Source organism: Perissodus microlepis, chromosome 13, assembly GCF_051167445.1.
Source record: "Perissodus microlepis isolate ML-2025 ecotype Zambia chromosome 13, ASM5116744v1, whole genome shotgun sequence".
In the NCBI taxonomy this organism is placed as follows: Eukaryota; Metazoa; Chordata; class Actinopteri; order Cichliformes; family Cichlidae; genus Perissodus; species Perissodus microlepis.
Window position 1 is genome coordinate 22,931,148 of NC_140473.1, and position 23,488 is coordinate 22,954,635.

Genomic DNA, 23,488 nt, shown 5'->3' on the forward strand with positions numbered 1-23,488 from the left:
AAAGTTTGTCCAATTTTTTTAAACCTGTGCAAACCGTAGCCTGTTGTCTGTTCTCAGCTGATATATGATCTTCTACTGCTGCAGCAAGATTCAGTGTGTTACACATTTTTCCTGTTACCAGTGTAACAAAGCAGCCTGGCTATTCTGACATTAACAAGGCATTTTCATCCAGAGAACTGCTGCTCACTGGATATCTTCTCTTTTTCAGGCCATTCTCCATGAGGGCGCAGGCTTTTTGTTCTCCTGCTCTTATCTCTGTAACTTTCCACGCAATTCAGCCAACTGATATACAGTGCATAGTAAAAGAAAGCACGTATAACTTTTCAGATGTTAAACCCCATTTTCTTAATATTTTCTGGCCTCTTATTAAGCAATCAAAATGCCTAACAAAATCTAGGACACTTGCAGCTCCGATTGCCAATTGGTACAAAGTTGGTAAACAAAGCTAGATTCACAAGTTCAATGTCAGGGTCACATTTAATTTCAAAACTTATCAAATAAATTCATACAAATGTTAAGAATGGATGGTGGTAGTAAATGCACTTGGTACAAATTCATCAAGGGAGAGCAGAAACAGTCATTGTTGGATGGAACCAACATAGAGGAGGAAAGACAATTCACTGCAGGTGCTGCTCCTGAAAAGCACATTGGCAATAATTCTCTCATTTCCTACCTCCTGCTTTTGTTGCTGTACATGAACAACTGATCTAGCATTTTTTTTTTTTACCCAGTTTAGATTCCCTTCATCTTCCTATGTGCTTGTGTTGGGACCATGAGAGAAGAAGCAATGAAAGAAATGTTCCAACCCGACAGAATTATCCCGCTTCATCACACCGGTGTGTTGTCAGAAATAATACGCACAAGAACCACTGTTTGATTCAAAAACTTCACTGCATTGACTGCGGGGTAAATCATATTTATCATACCTAATAAAAACAGATCATCCATTCAGTCAGTGAAAACTTTTTTTAAAAAAGGACTTAAACTAACTTTTGATCTGTAGGGTTTATTTTTCTTCTTTTTTGTGTTTTTTTTTTTTTTTAACAGAAAATGAAAAAAAAAAAAAAAACTTGAAATAGGCTTTAAATTTTGGGAGTAAGAAGATCTCAACCAGAGCAGAACGACACTTTGAACCCTCAAAATGAAAACAAAAGCCCCCTTTAGCACCTCAATCTCATTAGAAGAAGTCTCCACAGTATATGTAATATCTGATTATTCACCATCTAGTAGTGTTACTCTGGCCAGAACATAGTATAAAAGATGGACACAGCTTCCAGGAAAAGTGAAACCAGTGTGGATGGGGCCAACTCTGGTTGCAAAAAAAAATTGAAGTTTATGGGAAACCGGCCCTCAACTTGCTTGCCCTATGACCTCAGTACACTTTGTTTATGGCTTCATGGTTTCAATCACTAGTTTCAGGTAATACTGAATAAAACATGAAGCTCACTTTTGTAAATTGCAGTCATTATTAGAATCCGAAAAGAGGATTAGTCAGGGTAGGATCCAGTGTGTGATATCCTTGTTCACAGCAAGATCATCTCCCCCCTTCTCACACCTGGTTTTAAAACTACAAGAGGCTAAGCTCAAGGCTTCATAACAGGACTTCACAAACCAGTGGGTGACGCCACTGGCTACATCCATCTTTTATACCAGCTGTGCCACAACAAGGTGGGCAGCTTTTTGTTTCTGATGCAAGTTAAACTCTGAACCTGAGATCTGTCTGGGAGAAGGATGAACGACTCAGGTTTGCCACCCTTTTAAAACACAAACTGGGCTGATGATGTGCACACTGTAACGAGGACGCCAAGTTTGACTTAAGTACAAAATTCCAGACATCCTCGAAATGTTGACTAAAAAAAAAAAAACAACTTTACTGCAAGTTTTTTTGTTATTTTTAAACCAGCATTTAGGACTTCTCTGTATTTGTACACTGAATCAAATGAACTGTACTAAAGGGTGAACAGTGACCCCACCTTTTTGTGCGACAACAAAAAGAACACAGGCAGGTAGGGGTCTCGCTCCCCTTTCAAAAATCACGTCAGGGGCAAAAGATTAAAAAGAGGAACAAAAAGATCTGTACAGTACTTTTTAACAAAGTCATGAAATACAGGACTTCCTGGCTAACACAGTCTTGTATGTGCGTGTATCATCGTGTGTGTGTGTGTGTGTGTTTGTGTGTGTGTGTGTGCCTCGACCAAACTGACAACATGGCTTTTGAAGGTTTGAGTCCTGCTCCTCTCGCTCTTAGTCTTCATCCCAGTCTCACTGGTCAGCTCCCTTGTCTTAAGAATTTGGGGATTTTTCTATGATGTCCCTCTATCCATGACTAAAGTAAGTAGTTCTCTGGGAGGGCGGCACACACAGCTTCAGCCAGTCAAGCTTTCTATTACTATGACGGCTAGTCCTGCTAGCCTGACTGACCTGCTGTCAAGTTCATACACTGGCTGGTTGTGATCTGACTTCCTCTCTCTCTGGAGCTCATTGATTTGGATTTGAGAAGTATGGAAGGGCTTTTTATTTATTTTTTTAAATAAGAGGTGACAGGCGCAGTGGGGCTCTTGTTGGACTGCAGCTTCCTTAGCACTGTAGAGCTGGGAACTGCTGTGCCACCAATTCAAACTTCAATGTCTTGTTGGTGTTTAGGGTTGTGGGTGAGGAGGAATAAGAAGTGAGAACAGGAAAGGAGAGCAGGAAGGAGTGAAAGAGGGGAGAGATGAATTCTCAAAGGGTCAATGAGGTTCTCAGGTGGAAGAAAAGAGATTTGGGAATCTCCCTGAAGAGGTTGTTGAAAAGGAAGAGGTAAACAGGCTGAGACACAGATTGATCCTTCTTTCTTTAAAAAAAAAACAAAAAAAACAAACAAAAACAAAACAAAAGCAACTCTTCATCTCCTTTTGCCAAGGGAGAAGCTGGAGCAGCAATCAGAAGGGACAGAGAGGTGGGAGCTCGTCTTTGTCCATCTCTTGAGTGAGACAGGTGGCACAGGCAGGCAGCCAATGAGACAACCAGAGGAGGGGATTTCAAAGGGACTCAATGTCCGTCCACCATGACCAAAGAGGACAATTCGCCTTAGGAGCTCAAACGAGGCCGCTTCCTTGGAGACTGGTCTTCTTCCTCATCATCTTCCTCTTCATCTTCATCGTCAGGGTAGTCCACCAAACCAACCAGAGCAGTCTAAGACAACAACAAGAGTGACTGTTTCATTTCAACATGTACTTTTGCAGGAGCGCAGGACAGCTGTTAGTGCTGAAACATAGTGTTCTAAATTTCACTCACATTTTACTTATTCTGACCAGTGAAGGCAAACAACAAGCAACTTGTGTAACTTTTATCTGCATTCATGTTGTGATACCACTCGAAACATATTGTGCAACACAGAAAACTTCTGGCCTTTGATTAAAGACTGTCCTTTGTTATACTGTCCCCAAATTGGACAAAGGATTAGGATAGGACAGGATAGGAATTCAAGTCTTTCTCAGAATGCAACATGAAATATTACCTTGACTACTGGTGTGGCAGGAAGAGGAACAGTTTTGACAGAAGAAGCTGAACTGTTGTTTGGAGTGACGGCTGGTGAGGCAGGTGGGAGGGCAGCAGCTTTCCCGTTGTTATTGGCACCATTGGCTCCGTTGGCAGCTCCTACAACAACACAAACTAGGATCAACAATCTGGGAAAAACTATCCAGCAACATTCATACAGTAAGAGAATATAGCTTACCTTTTTTGGCTTCCATGTACTTGCCGTAGCTATCAGAGAAGTCATCCCCCATTCTCTTCTCCACTGCCTCTCCATCGTCATCGTCATCATCGTCATTGAACCACAACTCTTCATCCTCATCCAAAGACCGCGCATCTCTTCGATATCTACAGTTGAGAAAACTGCTTCATGAGGTACAGGTGTCTACACAAGGGGAAGTACTACCTTGTGGTAATAAGTCTCTGATTAAATATAAATGAAGGTTATGAAGCTGAACAATGATGACAAGCGCTAGGGTTAACAGAGGTTGACTAAAACCTGCAGAAATTCGGTAGGGGTGTGCACAAAATGGGAATAGAAAACTATGTAAAGTAGGCATATATACATGTAAATTTATGTGGTGGAGTGCATCAGTGATAGAGATCACAGTAAGGGAATGACCCTTGCTTCTGACCTGTTGAGTCTCTGGCTCTGCCGGTCTTTTTCCTGTTCATATCGTCCTTTCAAGCCCTTGAATGTCTGGACATACTCAATGGATTCAAGTGCTTTGTAGAAGTTATCCACGATGTGAGCTATGAGTGATTTGATGTCCTCCTGGAAAGCAAAAGGTGGATCATTATATATTTAATGCAAAAACAAAGGCTTGTTAAAGTAGCCTTTGTGCTTTTACATACCACTTTAATAAACTCAAAGAGCTCTATGATGGCAGAGTTGAGGAGGTTGTATCGGGTCCCATTGTCCAGCAAGGCATTAATGACAGGCTCAAACAGGTTCCCTTTGATGATGTAGCGGTTGTAGTATTCGTCTTTTAGACCAATGATTCTGCGCATGAAACGCAGAGCACCTTGGACAAAAACAGAGCCACTTTGTAAAAAAAAAAAACGAGGCAAGATATGATTCAAAGTTATCTGTATTATTTCTGTGAGCTTGGATACAAACAGCAGTTACACAGCTCTGGTATGGTTATATCTGTATATGAGGTTCAACCACAATGTAGTCGCTATCAGAACACAGGGAACTTACAAAGAGCAAGGAACGTGTGCTTTGAGTTCATCAGCACCAGCACTCTTCTAAGCAGGTCTTTGTTCATGATGTAGGTCTTGATGTGATAGGTGTGGTGTTCCACACAAAAGGTCAGAAGCTCCAGGATCAGTGCCAGCAACTGAGCTGTCTGGAAGTTGTCTACACAAATAAAGACAAATCGTGTTAGGACATGCAGCACTGTCCAGGTACATTTCCAAATACAAGCCAGACAGCAAGTGCACAATCCTTTAATATATAGTTTTAAGAGCCATTCCAGATTTTGTGATCCTCAGCATCTTCCTTAATAATTTGAAGCTGTTCCCATAGTCTGGTGACTAGCTTAACATTTTATTTCTTATTCACGTCCTCTAAAAGAAAAAGAACCACACCCTTAGTAAGAGCTGCTGGTCATTTATTTTGGAAGGGTTCAGGTAAAAACAAATAATATAATGATGTTGTCTACTACAAGAGCAGTACTTTCAAGCCACTTCAAATGCACAAATTTCTAACTGTTGAGTAGTTCATGGTTGACAGTTTAAATAACACCCACCTGGGCACACTGGGTTGACCTTTGTTGATCCCTCCTGCAGATCTGAAATGTGATTACATAGATTAAACAGTGAAATTTCCTGTCTTCCATTCTGTTGTACCCTAGTTTAACTTCCCAGCTCACCTTTTGAATTTTTGTCATGTGCAGTGTTGGCCAGCAGAGGAGCAGTCAACACGTGCATGCAGTATTTGTAGAAGAAACTCAGAAACTCAGTCTTCTCAGTTTTCTAGCAGAAAAAACAAACACAAAAGAACTTTAATAAGTGTTTAAGGTTTCACTCAGGGGACACATATACTTAATCTAGCGGTGGTAACGGACATGTGGAGACACAGATGGGGGATTTTGTCAGATAACAATGAGGTAGGCACCATAAATGTGCTGCTTTACATCAGTGTTTCTTAAACTGTGAGGCAGGACTCACTGGCAGAGCCACTGCAGGTGGGTAAAAATAATGCGTGAAACTAAGTTGAATAAACTTGACTTTGTAGACTTTGTTTTTTTAAATAAAGAAGACTCCACTGACCCTAATTTGACTAAATTGGATCCTTTCTTCATTGTTAATGACTAAAAAGTGTGGGGAAATGAGTCACACCAAATAAAAGTCTGAGAACAACTGATTTAAATGAAAAAGCAGAGTGATCAACATTGAGCAATGGCTGGAGAAAAAGGAGAGGGGAAGAAATCAACAAAAATCTGGTTGATTTTGCTTACGTTGGTGGAAGCCAACATATTCTCAGGGTCGATGAGTGTCCTGAGCAGACCCATCAGCTGGACAGCTCCACCCAGCTCTGGGTCAGAGTCACAAATCATCTGCTTAATCACAACATTTATCAGGAGAACATCCTGAAACACAAATACACACACACAAAGCAAACAAAGCAGAAGTTAACACAGTAGCACACTCAGATTAAAAATTAATTTTGCATGGCATGAAAAGAAAACTGTCTCTCTCTCAAAAAAAAAAAAAAAGGGCAAACACACAGTATTAAAACAAACAAAAAAAGCCTTCTTGTATACAGAACAGAAGATCAACAGAAGACACTAAAGAAAGTTAATCAAACTTTGTCTCAGCAATTCTCTATAACAGTTCTGTGTTTTATACTACTTTATCAAACATGTAAATTGTGTATCAGCTATAGAATGCCTTCAAATGTTATGGCTCTGTAATAAAAATCGAGCAACTGGGTCATCACGTGAGCCCCAACAGTCACAGGCTGTTGTCACAATACAAAACACCTCTTGTTGACCTCATTGTTCATAGAGCAAACAGTTTTCCTTATTTAGATTTCACCTCAGTTATGGACTGTTCTACATGCCTGCTGTGGTAATGAACTATTTGAAACTGAGAGAGCCTGGGCTGCCAAAACACTGCTTTCAATAAAGAGAAAGTTCCTTTTTAAAAAATAATGATTAGATGCTTACATCATCTGTCTGCTGAGGTTCCTGCATGACAAATTCCCTAACCATGGAGGGGCTGAATTCCACCAGGTAAGAGAAGATATCAGTAGCTGCTGCCCTCACCTGCAAGTCATCCATTCCCTGAACAAAAAAAAAAAAAAAGAAGTTAATTCAACTGAGCATTGACCAATCAGAAAAGACTTTTATTAAGACTACCTCAGATACACATTCATGCGAGAACTAGAACGTACCATTACTATTTCAAGAGCAGGTAAAATGCCTAGATTTGCCAGAGTTTTGAAGAACGCATCCCTGTTTTGAGGCTGCAACGTTTGTGAAAACGCACAGAATTCTTTGACGAAGTTCACCTAAGGAGAGGAGAAAAAAAGGAGATAGATAAATGACAATACAAATGAGAAATGCAAAGATCAAAATAATTAAACCAGTCCTAAATAAAAATCACTGTGCCAACTGCCATTTCTGGGCTCATTTCTCAAACATGGTTATGAAAGGCAACTACTTTTTGAGGTTTCAACATATGTCCAAAAAAACAAGGACAAAAAAAACTTTTTAAAACTTGCCAATTCTCTCCTTTTACTGTCCTCAGTCGCATCATCTGTGAGCTGTGCAAAGACCTCCGTTAGGAACTTCTCATCCTCCTGCGGCACATTTAAAGCCGGGTTAAAACATCAGAACAATAAAGAAACATGTCTTAAAAATAAACAGAAAATCTAATCCTGACTTGCAATTTCAGCACAACAATAATGAAAGGCAAATTATTCCAGCAATAAACCCATGACTCCTAGAACCGTACAGAAAATTAAAATCAGTCACCTGACTGTGAAATGAAAGAATTCTAAGGTCCTGTTTCTTTACACCATGAAAATAATTGTGTGGTATAAAAATTATTGTTCATAACATATGCCTCACATTTGCACCATATTACAATCCACATACAAGTGTTACAATGGGCCTAAACCTATTCACTCAAAGATTTTTGAAAATGTTTTAATATATAGTTTTAATTGGTCATCATCACAATACAAAACTTGACACACACATCTTACGCATACATTATTTGTACAATCATTACAGGCTTATACATTTCCATCTGTTCACACTTATTATTTGAGGTTTCCCACTTGATTTAACATTTCACATGAGAATTAAATACATTTAAAGACAAAATTTAAATTTGGTTTTAAGCATGAGTCATCTTGGTGGACTAATCTACAAGCAGGGTCATTTGTCAAACAAATTTTAATTAGTCACAACATGTACAGCAATACTGTATATGTACTGGCTAAACTACACAGTGGATTAAATAATTAACTGATAATGTTGTTTTATAAATAGCTTGGTTTGAATCCTTACCTGCAACATACTGACAATTTCCACCTTGTTGAAGAAGATGAAGGAGGTGAGTGTGGATAGGAAGTTCTCCTCAAAGACAGATGGTGTGGGCAGGATTATGTCCTGGATGTACTGAACTCTGTATGTCTGGTGGATCTTCTGCCGCAGTTCAGAGTCTGTGATAGGGATCACCTCCTTAAATTTCGCCGTCTTGGTCAAGAACTCCCGGTGGCGTTTAGGTTGAACCAATGCTGGGTCGTACTCCAGGCAGCCCACCACATCCATGATACAGTCGTCAGAGAACATCACCTCAAAGAGGGCTGCTTTATTGAGAAATAAGACACCTCGGACAATCTCATATAGGTGATGGAGGCCTTCCCTGTTGTCCACTTCCTCACATACTCTAAAGAGACCCAGGAGTTTCTTGATGTAGCCCTCAGTCATCAGGGCCAGGGCAAGCTTTTCCCTCCGGATGGGTGAAGAAAGGACAGAGGTAACCAAGTCGGCAATTTCCTCCAGTCTGCCTTGCTCGCAAGGGGGGAGCTCAACTAAGTGGCTTGTCTCTGGAATCTCCTCAAAGCGCTCTTCCTCAGACTCATCAATGGGGTCCTGGGTGATGTCCAGAGCAGGGTCTCTACCTTGGACCTGAGTCACAATTAAAAGCTATTATTAAATGAACACAATTGATAGTATCATGTGTACAGTCACCTCTTTGCACAGGTTAACATTTCTCAGTAATTTGTCCAGTACACAAACTATTAAATAGATCAACAGAGCTTGCCCATTGTGGTAGGCTCAATGGAATTTTAGCATCAGCGAAACAGCTGTATGTTCCTGGTTTGAGTTTTACCTGGCAAATTCTTTCCCAGATCTCATCACAGCCAGCCTTTTCCTGGAAACTGAGTGCAAGGTCATAGTTATCTGCTTCTGACCAGACAATCAATGTGTCCTGGAACAAAGACAAAGGATTATTAAACTTTACACACGGACACGCTTAACTCTTTCACGGCAGGCACTTACAGACACACACACACACACACACACACACACACTTATTCAAGATACACTTCATTAAATTGTATGTTAACTGAACACATGCTTACAAATGTGTGCACACACACACACACACACACACACACACACACAGGCAGCAAACGAAAAATAAAAACGTCAACATTTAACTCCTGCAGACAGAGGATCTTGTGGCTCCGTTATGCCTTCTTGTACGTATTGCTGGCAGGATTTGGGTGCAAATCCTTAAAGTGTATCTGAAGGATAAAGCTTTCTATCCTGGTGGGAATGCACTCCTCTAGCCTGACAGTGACTTATCCACAGAGTATGAAAATGATTTGAACAAAAGTCTACAACAGACAAAGCAAGCTAAACACATGCAGAATATCTTTTTTGTACCTAGCTTCACCAGGGTGGTTATCAACTCTAAGTCAAACAGGGGTTTTTCGATCTAGCTATGACCACATTCACATGAAAGAGGCAGCAATGGCAGCATGACCAACCAGAAACATGAACCGGTCTATTAGCAGCTGAGGGGCATAGTTTATGAATACTATCATGCTATAAAATTAGCATTATATAACATGAAGTAGGTAAACAGATAATACAGACTCGCTGCAACACAACTGCTGTAGCCAAAACAGCAGTGTCAGTCTGTGTGAGAAGAAAAGCGCTGTGTAATTTTAAAGTATTGTTATATATGTCTTAAAGTAATAATGATTAAAGTAAATAGTAAAGTGTGTACAAATTCTGATAATTTAAGGCAACAAACTTAATGTCAAAGATCTGGGAAGACCTCATTACTATATTACAATAAAAAGAAGCTAATGACGTTTAGATTTGCCACTTCTTTCACTCAGTCTCCGCAATTTGAAATAGTCTAAGGGCAAGTAGAGACAAAATTTAACAAAATAAAAGATTTCAAACTGGTAAGTAGCCAACTTGCAAATGTTTCATGACGTCAGAAACAAAAAGGTTTAAATTGCCTGTTTTAGTATCATTTCAATGTATTACAGCCTATACAACAATAAAGTTGCTTTAATATTGTTTGCAGTCAACAGGAAAGAAGCAAGGAATAAAGTTGCCCTCAAGAATCTCTATTTCTTACCGATGCTGAGACAAACTTCAGATTCTCTTAATATCTGCACACTAAGCTCTAATTGATCTTTACGCATTATTTCATAGAAATAATTGTTCCATGGGACGCGATTTCAAACACGTTGATCTCTTGTCTCAAACATGCCCCATTCCTGAGGAGATTAGGCGAGGAGTGTAAATTGCCACAGTAATGTACCCCATAAGAAGTAAACCAGCTCCAAAACACTGGAAATCTAGGATTAAACCTGAAGTTAGCCAGACCCTAATCATTAATAATGCTATAAATTTTTAGGTAATATAAAAGTGTCATATCACAATAACAGTGATACATAAAAAAAAAACCATGCAACACAACAACAACAAAAAACATGCCTCAACATGTCTGAGAACAAGAGCTGCTGTCAGCCTCCAATACCTAAAAAAGGAAGTTATTCAACAACCTTCAACAAAGAGCAGTAATTTTAAAGACATACAAAAATATTTAGAAAAAGGTGGAAAATATTTTTCTTTATTTAGGAACTTGCAGCTCCTGAAGAGTTACAAGGTTAAGGTTAAGTTGAATTAGTTAAATGTTTCATCAATTACAGCAGCTCACTGTTAAAGGAGGGTGGAAGTTGACTTTCAGACACTTAGCTATAAATGTGGGAAGACTTCTTATTTATGCCATAATTCTAATAACACCTTGATTTACAAACAGGTGTGGTGCATATGTGGTAATTACTCACGGCATTACCCGATTATTACTCGATACCAAGTTTACAATTGCATCAGTCAGCCAATTTCTACTGTCTCGCCTAGATTACATTAACTATCCAGCAGCAGATCTCAAACCAGTGTTGGGATTATTTAAATATGTGTGCTATCTGTAGCTAAGCCAGACTCAGGTAATAATAAAAACTTACCTGTTGTTTTTGATATGCAGTATTTGGACTTATCTTCGATTCCAATAGCAATGATCCTAAAGCACAGAGATATAGGTGACTAAATATTCAAGCCAGTTAGAAAGCCGGTTCTTTAAAGACGAGGTTTGTTATTCTGCCTGGGAATAAACAGTTATGGCTATGCAAATACACACAAAAACAATCGAATTAAACTAAAATGCTTAAAAACAAAGGTAAAATAACTACAGCAGACCTTAGATTCTATTGTAATACGTTATGTACTTTCTTTGTCACATACATGAACCACAAAGAGCAATAACAAGTTTATACGTTCAGACTTTCAGGGGCACCATGCTACCGAGATCCCGTCGGACCAAACTAATAAGCATGCTAGCAACAGCTATTCAATAAATATTTGCCATTTATTGAGAGACGTGCCTAATATTAACAGTTCTGGCACTATGACGGCGAAGTCTGCCTCACATGTAGAAAAAAAGTCTAATAAGGTAATCTGGTGCCCACTGTGGGCAATCGAAGCGCTCTCTCCGAACAACCAGGAGTTAGCATGCTAACCACCGTAACAGCTATGCTAACAGGGAACTTACCGTCCGATTCAGCCCGAACTAATAACGATATCCCCCTCAGTCGTTCGACAAATGTAGACGAAACGTGCCCGGTACCCCGATCATCCCATTGCCGATCTTCATTCAGCGTATATACCTTCACTCGCCGCCGAGTGTCCGACATGGTTTAAACGAGTCGGAGCTAGCAGGCTAGCTTTCTGCTAACAAGCTATCACCTCACCCGTCTAGTGTTTTCCTCGACCTGTTAACTTTGTTTCCAACCGCATGTTATAAAACATGCATGTTTAAATTTAGTTCCCAATAGCAGCAAAATATATTAGTAGGTATTTCATAAACATATTACGACGTGAATCTACTTATTAAGGGGCCTAATATTAAACTGTAAAATTCTGAGAGAACACAACAACTCTAACGGCCTTCTTGCTAACGTCCACAGACCGCCATCTTGTAATCCGATCTTGTGTTCTTTTTCTTTTTCTACGTCAATCAAGCGCTAACTGCCGCGGGGTCTCCTCCCCCGGGCTGCATCGTCCAATGGCAGAACTGCGGCTCCTCCAGCTCACCGCGTCACCAACGGCGGAGAAAGGTAATAGCACCCACAGCCGTTTGCAGATGTTGGCATGATGTACAGATGTGATTTTGTTCAGCTTGTTTAATTCATAGAGGAAGCAGATACTTACTTAAGCAGAAGATTAACAGAGTTTTTCACGTTAATTAATCACAATCATAACTGACAAGTTTTTTTTTTTACACAAACGAGGAATTTGTCTTGGAAAAAGCAACACTTCAAGCCATGATCTACAGAGAAAGAAAGGGATAAAAGCTTGATGGGTTTTTTTGGCATAAATTACTAGACTTCTTGGAAAATATTCCTCAGACAAAAGATTAACTTTTTGGTAAGTAAAACTAACATTTAATTAAAATAATATCAAAGCAACAGTCAAACATGGTGACGGCAGTGTGATGGTCTGGGGCTGGTTGGAACCGTGGAACCGTGAAGTCTGTCCTCTACCAGAAAATCATGAAGGGCAATGTCCAGCCATCTGAAATTTTAGCAGACTTGGGTTATGCGGCAAGACAATGATCCAAAACAACAAAACTTCACTGAATGTCTCAAAAAAAAAATGAAAACAAAACAAAGGTTTGGGATTGGTCTATTCAAAGTTGGGACCTAAATCAGACGCATGACCTTAAACAGGCCGTTCATGTTCAAAAACCTCCCAACATGACTGAATTCAAACTATTCTGCAGAGAAAGGTGAGCCACAGAGGATCATCTGCCTCCATCCTCCTCTGTCACACCAACCTTCCTCTGCATCCATGAATCTTCTTGGAGGTTATCCTCTTGTCCTCCTGTCTGGCAAGCTTCGTCTTCAACATCCTTTGTCCAATATATCCACAAATTACCTCAACAGCCACTCCACCCTGCCTATACTGTCTTGAGCACTGTCTGTCGTTTTGGATGGTAGCCCCGAGGTATTTGAGTCATACACATGTATTCTGTCTTGCTTCTACTGACTTTCATTCCTCCTCCCTCCAGATCTGTAGGCCCTTCCTGATGCAACCCTACACATTACTACTAACACTCTTAGATTAAGGCTGAACAGAGAAACACTTAATTCTTCTGTATGACTCCAAAGAGTTATTAGATCTTTCCCTATCCAATATTATGCAATAAATTGTTTTAAATAAATGTTGAAATTTTACAGCTCTCCTGTTATCATCTCCACCACTCAGTTTCTTTTAAGGACCCACTGGATGAACCTTTTCTATTGTGAAGCAACTGCCTTTTTTTTAAACATGCCGAAGCAGTACTTGTGTGCCTGCATGTGGCCACAGAAACATGCAATTAAATCAGCTTTTTATGAAGAAAATTTTACATGCATGCACTCAGTACATTCTGGCATGGTCGGAAGGTGTTTTGTTGACTTAAAGACATGAATAAAGAAATCATTAATGACTTTATTTACATATTACGTCTACATACTGCTACTCCTTTTAGTTGGGTTTGTAAACTCTCATTTACAAACCTTTCCTTCTCTCCTGCTGCCTCCCTCTTTCCTCTTTCTTTGTCCTTGCACAGCAGTTTCCACCAGCACCCTGCTGGTCAACAGCACCATTGGTAGTCGTTCATTCTTGATGATCCACATATTTGATTTGAAGATTTTACATCGGATCCCCTTCCTGACCTACTTATCCATGGTTGGTAACAGCACTAGGAGTACACTGGCATGTGGCCCACCTGTGGCTGGTTTTTTATTTACATTTTAGTTACTCACATATAATATAAATGCGACACCATATAAAGATTAAGAAAACGCCTCTCTCTAACACATCACCCACTTGCCTTTCTTTTCTTTTGTGGACACGCTGCTACAACAGATACCAAATATGCCTCAAGAGGCAACATTATCACACATGTGAATGACAGAAGCACTGTTGTTGTGTAATGAAAGAAAAATCTTATGACTTTGATACAGTCAAACAACAGAGCATGAAAATGGGTAGACACTTGTATTTTTGAAAATGTTTGCCTCCTCGTCTTATCCGTTTGTTTGTGCAAATTCTCCGAGTCACGATGTCAGCAGCATTTTAGCCACATCCATACTCTCAGCAGCGGAGTAACATTCTTTATGTATAGTTCATAACAAGATCTGTTGTTTGAAAAGGGAAAGTTGACTCAGTCCAAGTCTACTCTGACAGAAAAGCCAGAAGTTAGGCAGTCCTGGGGGAGTGTCACGACTCTGTACTGGTCGTCTGCATGTCGCTTGAACCCATGGAGATGCTCTGTTTGTCATTCAGTCTCTTTACGACGCTTGCAGCGGTAGACTGGAGCACCTTCCGCGAAAGCCTCATTCTGCCATCTGTTGGGTCCCGTCCAAAATACTTGACCTGTTAGCAGAACACAGTTTAGATACAAGCAACCCAGACTGAAATACGCAATGCCTTGTCTGCAGTAACCGAGACGCACCTGTATCTCCTGTCCCACCTCTAAACCCAAAGCACTCGGATGTTTGATCTAAAAGGAAAATAAAGGAAGTGACTTAAGTAGAAATCCTACCATCAGACTCAAAAGGAAAACCATTTTACGCAGACAAATTCACAAACCCGTTTGTGGTCCAGCTGGGAGTTGTGCAGCAGGACAGGAGTCATGTTGGGATAAAGTTTCACCATCACGCCAATGTCCCTAAAGCAGAGGAGCAGAAGAACAGATGAGCTGTATGAAGGCTGCAATATTTTATTTATACATAAATAAGTTTCCAAGTGTGGAAATAACTGTAAACAAACACTGTTGGTAAATAACGGATTGTTTTAGTTTACCTTATTTCTGTGATGGTGGCAGTGTAGATAGCACCAAACTCCAGCTGCTGTTCTTGCTGCAAAACAAAGAAATACACCCACTTTCACCTAAATACATTATGAATATGTGTAATATGTGTAAGCAGTTGTTCTTAATGTTTTGATTTGTTTATGCAGGTCATGTTTGCATTGTGATATAAAACAGCAATTGAGTTTATAAATGTGCATAAAAGGGTGCAAAGAAACTATTAGAAACTATTAGAATATATATATATATATATATATATATATATATATATATATATTTTTTTTTATGTTTTATTAGAGCATGCTGAGAGCTTTCCTGTTTTTTTAAGTGTACTGATCAGGATTATTTCTCTTATTTCTTTGTTTAAATGCCATCTAGCTTGAGCTTTATACTATATTCCTCTTTTTTTAATCTGTTTCGGGTTCTCTGTAGAGCACATTTTAACACAAATTTTGAAAGGCTCTGAATAAAGACAGACTGCTATTATAAAGGTAATTACAAGTGGGGGAGACTCACATCGTCTTTGCAGATCTCGCTGATGAAGTGTTGGGCTTCGTTCATGGCTCCTGGTGTTGGAGCGAACACGGAAAAAGTCTCTTCGTCTACCTGACTTATCGTCACACCTAAAGGCAAAGGAGAAAATGTGGTGACGTTTTTATATTCTGCACAACAGTTTCTATTATGAAAAAACAAATCTGTGTGCTGCTGGATTAGCATCACGTCACCATCACGTTCCAAGTTGCCTTTTTCAGACTTTATTACTTATACATTACCTGTTTGAGCTTGAAGCCTGCGGAGGTTGTAGCCTCCAGGGCCAACAAAGCGAGCTCGCCTTGAGACAGGTACCCGGACATTTTCTGAAGACAGAAAACGTCACATATTGGAACAGATGACAGTAAAAACTGTCTATTAAATATTGCATCTTTCTATATATATAATATTCAGACATAACCTACCTACAACAGGTCCATTCTCTTTCCTGCTCTCTCTGGGTTTTGCTATGCATTTGTTCATAATGCCCAAGATTTCCCTCTTTGCCACTGAAACACAACAACAGGCAAATGCCGAAAAACAGCCATGCAAATAAAATTTTAATAAAGCGTATATTTCTCAGTTTTGGGGCTACCTGTGGCCTGTTGGATTGCCTCCATGACCACCTTTAGTGGCAACCCAGGAATCTTCACATCAGCCTGGAGGTAAAATAAAGAAAATGTAGTTAATACATTTCATCTTTATCAGAAAGGCCATTTATGTTTTGCTTGTGTCCACCACACAGTCCTTTAAGCAGAACAACACTTTCACTAAGAAGAATCCTGCTCAACTTGCCATTAGAGAGACAAATTAGTGTTGTCTTATAATAAAAATATAATAAAATAAAGCTCTAACACTATACTGGTCTCTTCTTTAACATTTTACACATTGAGTACAGTTTATATTAAAACATTTCTATGAAAAAGTGATGTCCCTTCAGCTAGCTTTATTAAATTTTACTTCTAAAAGATCTTTCTTAGACACTTATTACAAGTTACTCAATGCAGTACCTGTAAAGCAGTGATACCCTTGTTTGTTCCTGCCAGTTTGAAGTCCATATCTCCCAGGTAATCCTCTATTCCCTGTTTACGAAACAGTTAAGAGCTCATATTCAACACCTGTCATACCCAGGAACAACTGCAATAACATTTTGAGCATTCACCTATAATCTTTCTTCCACTTATTAGTGATAATAACTGATCACAAACTGGACTTACCAGAATGTCTGTTAATAGTCTGTAGTTTTCTATCTCAGCAGGTTTTTCTGGGTTAGCCTTGGAGATGAGACCAATGGCTACACCTGCCACAGCAGAAGAGATGGGCACACCTGGCAACACAGATTTAGATATATTAGTTAAAACATTATTATATGACATATTATCTGACTAGCATCGTATCCACACACATGCAAAATTCAGGTCACTTTGAAAAAAAAAGCTGATGTTTGCTGTCTGCACATCTAAGGTCCAGAGAGCAATTTAAAATTGGATTTTTCCTGGATTAACTAAAAAGTCAGAACAGTACCTGCATCCATAAGAGCGAGGCTGCCCCCACACGCTGAAGCCATAGAGGAGGATCCTGAGAGGACATGCAGAGATGGAAATATGTTGAAAAATAAGAGCAATGGACACATTCGTATTTGTGACTTTTTATATTACGACTAATAAAATTGCTTCCCCACACTCACCATTTGACTCTAACACCTCAGCAGTGACCCTGATGGTGAAAGGGAAGTCTTTAGGAATGACTGGTCTCAGAGCCTTCTCGGCCAGAGCTCCTGCAAAAACACGAACAATGCACAAAAGATTCTTGATGGAAATGAGGGATTATTAGACTGAATACAAACAGAGGATGAAAAAAGTCAAACAAACCATGTCCGAGCTCTCGCCTGTTGAGGCCTCCCATCTTTCCAGTCTCATTGGTTGCATATGGGGGGAACTAAAAGAAAGAAAAGTTGACTTTACAGCTCCATTTGAAAACTAAAACAATAATATTTAATATCTGATAAACTATGTGACTTAAAAAATGATTTTACTTACTTCATAATGAAGCATAAAGTTTTTGTCTTTGATGCCACTGCAAAAAGAAATGCATGCATCACAGGAGTGCAGATGTTGGTAGATGCTGGCAGCATCTCCACAATTAAGAACTAGCTTTTGAAATACATTCCTTGAAACTTCCTGAACAATGATCCTTTTCAATACTACATTAACATACTGCATATCCGTATATATAAAGTATATGAGGTGATACCATTTTTTAATCCATGATAAACAGTATCAGCATGAGCAACAAATATCCAGTTATGGTCATGCTCCCGTCTGAGCATCCATGTAAGGAAATTCCAAAAAGTTGATTCTATTCATCTGGATGTAGCGTTTTCAGCGGGACAAATGTTCATCACTCATCAAAGTGACTTCTTCAGTCTCAGGATCTAAGGGGAAACCTGCAGGGATCTGCAAGTGACTGAAGAAGTCACTTGGATGAGTAACGAAATTTTCTCTCCTGCTGAAAACGCTACTTCCAGATGAACAGAATCGACTTTTTGGGATATGTGTTCTGGTTGTTTTACCTTAAAGCTGTAGTGATAATATCTGTTTTGATGCTGGACTCCAGGGAATCAAATGTGACACTGCACAGCACCTACAGGGAGCAGAGGAGGACTTTGTTACAGGTAACATCCAAGTTTTTCCAGTTTAGAGGATTTTTTAAACACAGAATGGTACACTGGTAACACAGACTCATAGACGATACTTTATTTAAACTGATCATGCTTAAGTGTGTACCAAACAGGCCTACTCTGAGCCAGGAAAAAAGCCTGTGTAACAGTCATTAAAGCAACATATCTTGACTACAGTTTCAGCGTTCCTGCTGTTGTATTCAAACCTGCGATACTTTTGCTTTCAAAACTGAAGAAACAGCCACAAACATCTTCAATCCCTTCAAAAAAAAACCTTATTTACCAAATGAATTATGACTTTGTTGGCTCTTTGTGCTTTAGCATACCTGTGTTTGTCCTCTTTGAAACAGAGCCGAGCCATGCAGCGGTTTAAATAGATCTACATCACATGAAATGTTTCTTAAACCAGTCAGCTCTCTTCCATCACACCTAAAAACACAAAATGGGAAACACAATGTTTCCATTTTTCCACACCCAGATGATGTGACATTATAATATCCACCCACAACACAGAGTGCTTACCTCCTGTACTCATTGAGCACTAGATTACGGAAGATTTCCTTGCTCAAAGTGTTAAAGGATTCAATGACTTCAAAAGGCTCGGCCTGAGGGAATTTTTCTATGAATCGACGACATCAATTGACAGGGTTTAGATGGAAATACAGCAACATCGGAAACTCAACTGTAAATTCTTTCCATGCACCATAACTTTGAAGGCGTAATACCTTTAAGTTCCTCTTCAGTTTCCAGCCGAACTTTGTTGATTGCTTCATCTCTCGAAATCTAAGAAGATTATGATGAGATTATTACAGTTATTTAGGTAAACTTCACTAATACATAAACTGAAGCAGAAAGCTGAATAAAGATGGTAGGTTTTACCTTGTCATGAGTATAATCAGTAAAAACAGCGTAGATCCTCTCAGAAGCTAATCTGCAACAGGAAAAGGAAAAGCAAGTCATTTCTGAGAACTAGAACAATATAAATCCTATTTTTGGCCAAACCATTAAATGAAATCATTACCCTTTCCTCAAGATTATTTTGTTTTCTCGTTTATCAAAACATTTCAAAACACACTGCTTAATTCCCAGCATCCTTTGCCTTCATCTTCCTCAGTCTCAGGCTGTGTTCTTACCTCCGAACATGTTCCACCATGTCAGCCGGGGGTGAAAACATCTTGACTGGGGTGCGCTTAGTCACCTTCTGCTCTCGTGCCAGCTGCTGGATGGCATGTATGATTTGCTGGGTGTGTTTGACTCCCACCTTCACAGCATGGCAGAAGTCCTGCTGCAGCACGTTTTCACCTGATGCCTCAATCATCACTGGCAGACACAGAGAAACATGAGTATGTGATGCTGTCTAAGACAGGCATGAGAAGCAGGAGTCAGGAAAATGTAGGATTCTCAGAAACTGAATTATTACAGAAAGCCACACATCCAGGCCACAAAAAGATTTTAAAAAAAGTCCAAGCAGAAATTGTCAAATTTAAAACACAAAATGCCATTATGAATAGATTCCCATAAAGGAGAAGCAATAAAAGACAATTTACATAAAGGTAAGTCTATAAATACAGGAAGTCAATACTTCTGCAGGCACTATCTCCTCAGCAAAGTGATTCCAAACACTTGATCAAGTGTTTGAATTCTAAACTTAGCAGCTTAACTACATGCCGCTATAAACACTAGATATTCTGCTGCTTATCACATACCAATTATTAACTTACCCACTTGACTGCTGGGAGCTCCGGCCACTATCAGGTTAAGACTGCTAGAAGCCATCTCTGCCCTCGTGGGGTTGACCAGCAACTCTCCATTTACCATACCCACACGCACAGCACCTGCACACACATACAATAACATAAGTAGCTCCAAGGTGGAGATAAACAATAATAACAATAATGTCCCAGGAACTGAAAGTGAAGTGAAAACCACCATTTCAGATCAATAAAACAATATGCATATTTCTCACCCACTGGTCCATGCCAGGGGATGTCAGACAGGGCCAGGGCAGCAGAAGCTTTAATGGAAGAATATAATGTTTTACTCGAGGATATAAAACAAACAAACAAAAAAATCTGATTTGTGAAGAAATCTCCGTAGCTGAGATTTACCTCACCTGCATTAATAGCCAGCACATCTGGATCATTGACGCCATCGACTGCTAGCAGGTTACAGAGGATCTTTAGGAGTGAACATACATTAAGACAGAATAGGAGGATTATCACCTTTGTGCAAGAAAACAAAAATGTGGCAACATAATCACCACATGATAGTGAAAATTCTTTCAAATTTAACTTACCTGAGTGTCATAGAAATAACCAGGAGGGAAAAGAGGTCTAATCGACCGATCTGAGCAACACGAACAGGAAAGTTAGTCAGGTCACTCCAATTAAACAGGAAACCAAACCTCCACGACAATGTTATACACTCAGTAAGGACAGCGCTTATCTTATTAACTCACCAATAAGTCTGCTGGTGAGGATCTCATTGTCGGTGGTGCCCAGCTCTCGCCGCAGGTAGTTCGTGGGAATCCGACCAGCAGCTGCAGCTTTCTGTCTGTAGTCCACCTGTCAGTTGAAAAGGATATTAAATCAAAAGAACCCCAGCAGATGTTTCCTTACATCGGGGATTCATAAGGTCAAATCCACTTAGAACACGGCTGTAACAAACATGGAGTCGTACCACAAGCGGCATGAACTGAGACGGAGAAGGTTTGGTTTTGCTCACAGCGGTCACCATCACAGAGGTGTCTCCAAGCTATGGGAAAAGGAAAAGGTGGTCACCATTTAAACCCGAAGAACAACATTTAAAAAAAAATAAAATCATAGGTCATCTTTGCTCTGTTTTAATAAGCAGCCTCAGAGCTGAATTACAAGTTGAACATATGAACACAAACAATACAAGCCTCAGTATAGGTTCTGCTGTGCTGACACGTCCTGGGTAAAAGGGACATGGGACATAAAGCCAAACTAATAGACCGGCTGCTACCAGTTGAAAGGATTTTTTTCTTGGTGGGATTCCTGTGCATAAGTGACGATTCTCTGCATGATGATGGCCCATGCTTTACTATTCTGTAATAAAGATCTTTTGCCAACAAAGTTATGCCTGGTGTTTAATGAATTACCACAACAGAAGGAGGATTAGTAGTAAACAGAATCAGAAATAGAAACAATACACAAAGAAGCAAAAAGAAAGGGCAAAGACAAATCAAAGAAGACTTTTTGTACCTGTACTACAGCAGCTCCATCAGCAAATCTGGCAAACCTCCCTGAAGAGATTTCAAGTTTCCTACAAAAACAGCAAGAACACAACACGTGAAATTGCCAGTGACCCTGCACCGCTCGCTTTATTTCACAGTTCATGGAAGAGAATGGAAACTGGGAAAGACCACTCACTTCTCTCCGAGGTCCACTCCCACTCTACACGCGTTAGTATGGCGGCTGTAAACACTCTGGTGACATAACCGGACATGAAGGCGGGCGAACGAGCTCCCCAGCCGGAGCAAATACTTCATATTTAACCAGTAAACAACAAAAATATCCGCGCTCAGTTTGTCTTTACAGTTGGGATGTGAGCGAGAAGGCTACCATGACAGTTCGTCACATGTGCGGAATTACGTAGAGAAGCTGCCTCTTCTGATTGGACAGAGCGAGGAGAGTGTGTCACATCCACGGAGTTTCCTGCCATCCAGTAAGCAATAGTTCCGCTTGATCTACTTTACATTTATCTATTTAAATAAATAAATAAACAGGTGTATTCAAATTGGCTTTTAGTAATCAATAAACTTTTCATTTTACATATTTTACTTGATTCTCTATAATCTTAAAAAAGCTCAAAAGTATGGCATATTTTTCGATTGTTTGACGTATGTAATATATTTTTGTATTTATTTTCCTGTAACCTCCTTGATGTCTAGTTACTTTAAAAATATCAGTGAGAGTTTAGAAAGCAATATAAGAAAAAAAGAGGAGTAAAACTTGCTAGAGGAGAGAGGAAATACAAAAGATGACACGATCATTCACTTAAGACCTCCATGAAATCTGATTGTAATGGTTTGATATATTTGACCCACTTATTCCACAAATTTAAAAAAAAAACACATTTTCTTAAGACTGAGTAAAAAGTTTAAGGGGAAAACAGTATTAAATTTGCTTTTTAAAAAAAAAACAAAAAAACAAAAAAAAAAAACTATTTCTTCACATTCCCAGAATATATGTCAGTGACTGATTTCTTAAAATCTAGATTGCATCTAACATTTGCTATATGCTCATGCAAAACGTCTTAAGCAAACAAATAATCGTGATGTCTAAGATGCCCGTGGAAATTATCATGCTGTACATGACAATTTGTGCATTTCTGTGGGAATTTGCATAAATCAGCCAGTTCTCATCTTATGAAAGATTACCCTCTGTTTTCTATTTTTATTTATATCTTTTCATTATTATTATTATTATTATTATTATTTACAATTTTTCAAGGCGATATTTCTTAGACTAACTTTATATTTTTGCTGTGTCACTAAAATGCCATTTTAAATTCTCACCACTAGGTGTCAGGATTAAAAAGCTCATATAAGGCATATAGTTCTACCACAGCGGTCAGACACTCTCCTTTTTCTCCATGGACGTCACTGTTGAAATATAGATTTTTGTTTGTTTGTTTGTTTAAAAAGTTCTGCTGATATTTTCGTTTGCTCGACCTCCAGCCACTTTCATTAAAGTGGTGAGATTATTTCAACCCTATATAACAGCATATAAGAAAAAAATGCTTGTGTTGCTATCTCATCCATATTCAGAAAGTTGCCTTTGTTCAGGAAGAGTAACGTTTTTGTATCAACTGTTATGATTTATCTTGAAACCTTGTATTAAACATTGCATGGACCCTGTCCAGTCATCAGTCAGTACATCTGGCAGTCAATCAGTGACCTTGCCTCCACATGAGACGATCAGTCCTGAAGTTTGTTTACAGCCTTCCAGTCAGTCAGTGAGCCAGCTCACTAACACTGAGCCTGGTGCAGTTGTTATGGCAACAGATGAAGTGTTAACAGCATCTCTAGGCATTACTTTCACGCATACACGCACGCGCACACACAGAAGCTAATTGCAGGGCTGAGCAGCAGGATTTCACACGGGCACACACTCTGAAACACATAAGCTCTCATTCCCATTATTACTAAGGTTTCTACCAGTTTTATCTTGTTTCCATGGCTCCAGGACACACTGAGATCTCATTTATACCACGCAGAGCCACAAACTATTACTGTGTAATGGACCACTCAGTGTTTTCCACAGGACTACATGGATCATATAAATAACTCAGTGGAAGATAATGTGTTGTTTGCCTTGAAGAGAAAATGTA

The 23,488-nt window shown here is 39.4% G+C and overlaps 2 protein-coding genes across 2 annotated transcripts; both read right to left on the reverse strand.

The window, feature by feature from the left end:
* Positions 1 to 458: 458 nt before the first annotated feature.
* Positions 459 to 12,097, reverse strand: ppp4r3b (protein phosphatase 4, regulatory subunit 3B). Its single transcript, XM_084948142.1, has 16 exons — positions 11,617 to 12,097; positions 11,033 to 11,088; positions 8,872 to 8,970; positions 8,043 to 8,666; positions 7,250 to 7,327; positions 6,920 to 7,036; positions 6,693 to 6,809; positions 5,982 to 6,113; positions 5,394 to 5,496; positions 5,271 to 5,312; positions 4,721 to 4,879; positions 4,372 to 4,541; positions 4,152 to 4,291; positions 3,719 to 3,864; positions 3,500 to 3,639; positions 459 to 3,174 (listed from the first exon to the last, which is right to left on the reverse strand). Exons 1-16 carry the CDS (start codon positions 11,756 to 11,758, stop codon positions 3,070 to 3,072), a joined length of 2,370 nt encoding a protein of 789 aa, XP_084804268.1. The 5' UTR covers positions 11,759 to 12,097; the 3' UTR covers positions 459 to 3,069.
* Positions 12,098 to 13,536: 1,439 nt separating this feature from the next.
* Positions 13,537 to 21,756, reverse strand: pnpt1 (polyribonucleotide nucleotidyltransferase 1). Its single transcript, XM_084948143.1, has 28 exons — positions 21,526 to 21,756; positions 21,358 to 21,418; positions 20,813 to 20,887; positions 20,592 to 20,697; positions 20,430 to 20,479; positions 20,247 to 20,310; positions 20,100 to 20,147; positions 19,855 to 19,968; positions 19,267 to 19,453; positions 19,013 to 19,064; positions 18,859 to 18,916; positions 18,656 to 18,752; positions 18,460 to 18,562; positions 18,026 to 18,096; positions 17,493 to 17,529; positions 17,325 to 17,391; positions 17,141 to 17,230; positions 16,978 to 17,031; positions 16,671 to 16,780; positions 16,464 to 16,535; positions 16,049 to 16,112; positions 15,879 to 15,962; positions 15,696 to 15,779; positions 15,439 to 15,545; positions 14,916 to 14,971; positions 14,703 to 14,781; positions 14,566 to 14,613; positions 13,537 to 14,486 (listed from the first exon to the last, which is right to left on the reverse strand). The coding sequence occupies exons 1-28, from the start codon at positions 21,642 to 21,644 to the stop codon at positions 14,331 to 14,333; spliced, it is 2,313 nt and encodes a 770-aa protein (XP_084804269.1). The 5' UTR covers positions 21,645 to 21,756; the 3' UTR covers positions 13,537 to 14,330.
* Positions 21,757 to 23,488: the final 1,732 nt, after the last annotated feature.

Bases quoted from the DNA above. Each gene is read 5' to 3' on its own strand.
- ppp4r3b (XM_084948142.1), bottom strand. From the start codon at position 11,758: ATGTCGGACACTCGGCGGCGAGTGAAGGTATATACGCTGAATGAAGAT. The intron at 7,037-7,249 runs GCAAGTTTTAAA...TCCTCTCCTTAG, and splicing joins ACAGTAAAAGGAGAGAATTG to GTGAACTTCGTCAAAGAATT. The intron at 6,114-6,692 runs GTAAGCATCTAA...TTTGTGTTTCAG, and splicing joins AACCTCAGCAGACAGATGAT to GATGTTCTCCTGATAAATGT.
- pnpt1 (XM_084948143.1), bottom strand. From the start codon at position 21,644: ATGAAGTATTTGCTCCGGCTGGGGAGCTCGTTCGCCCGCCTTCATGTC. The intron at 21,419-21,525 runs GTGAGTGGTCTT...CTGTTTTTGTAG, and splicing joins GGAGTGGACCTCGGAGAGAA to GAAACTTGAAATCTCTTCAG. The intron at 16,536-16,670 runs GTAAGTCCAGTT...TTTCGTAAACAG, and splicing joins GACTATTAACAGACATTCTG to GGAATAGAGGATTACCTGGG.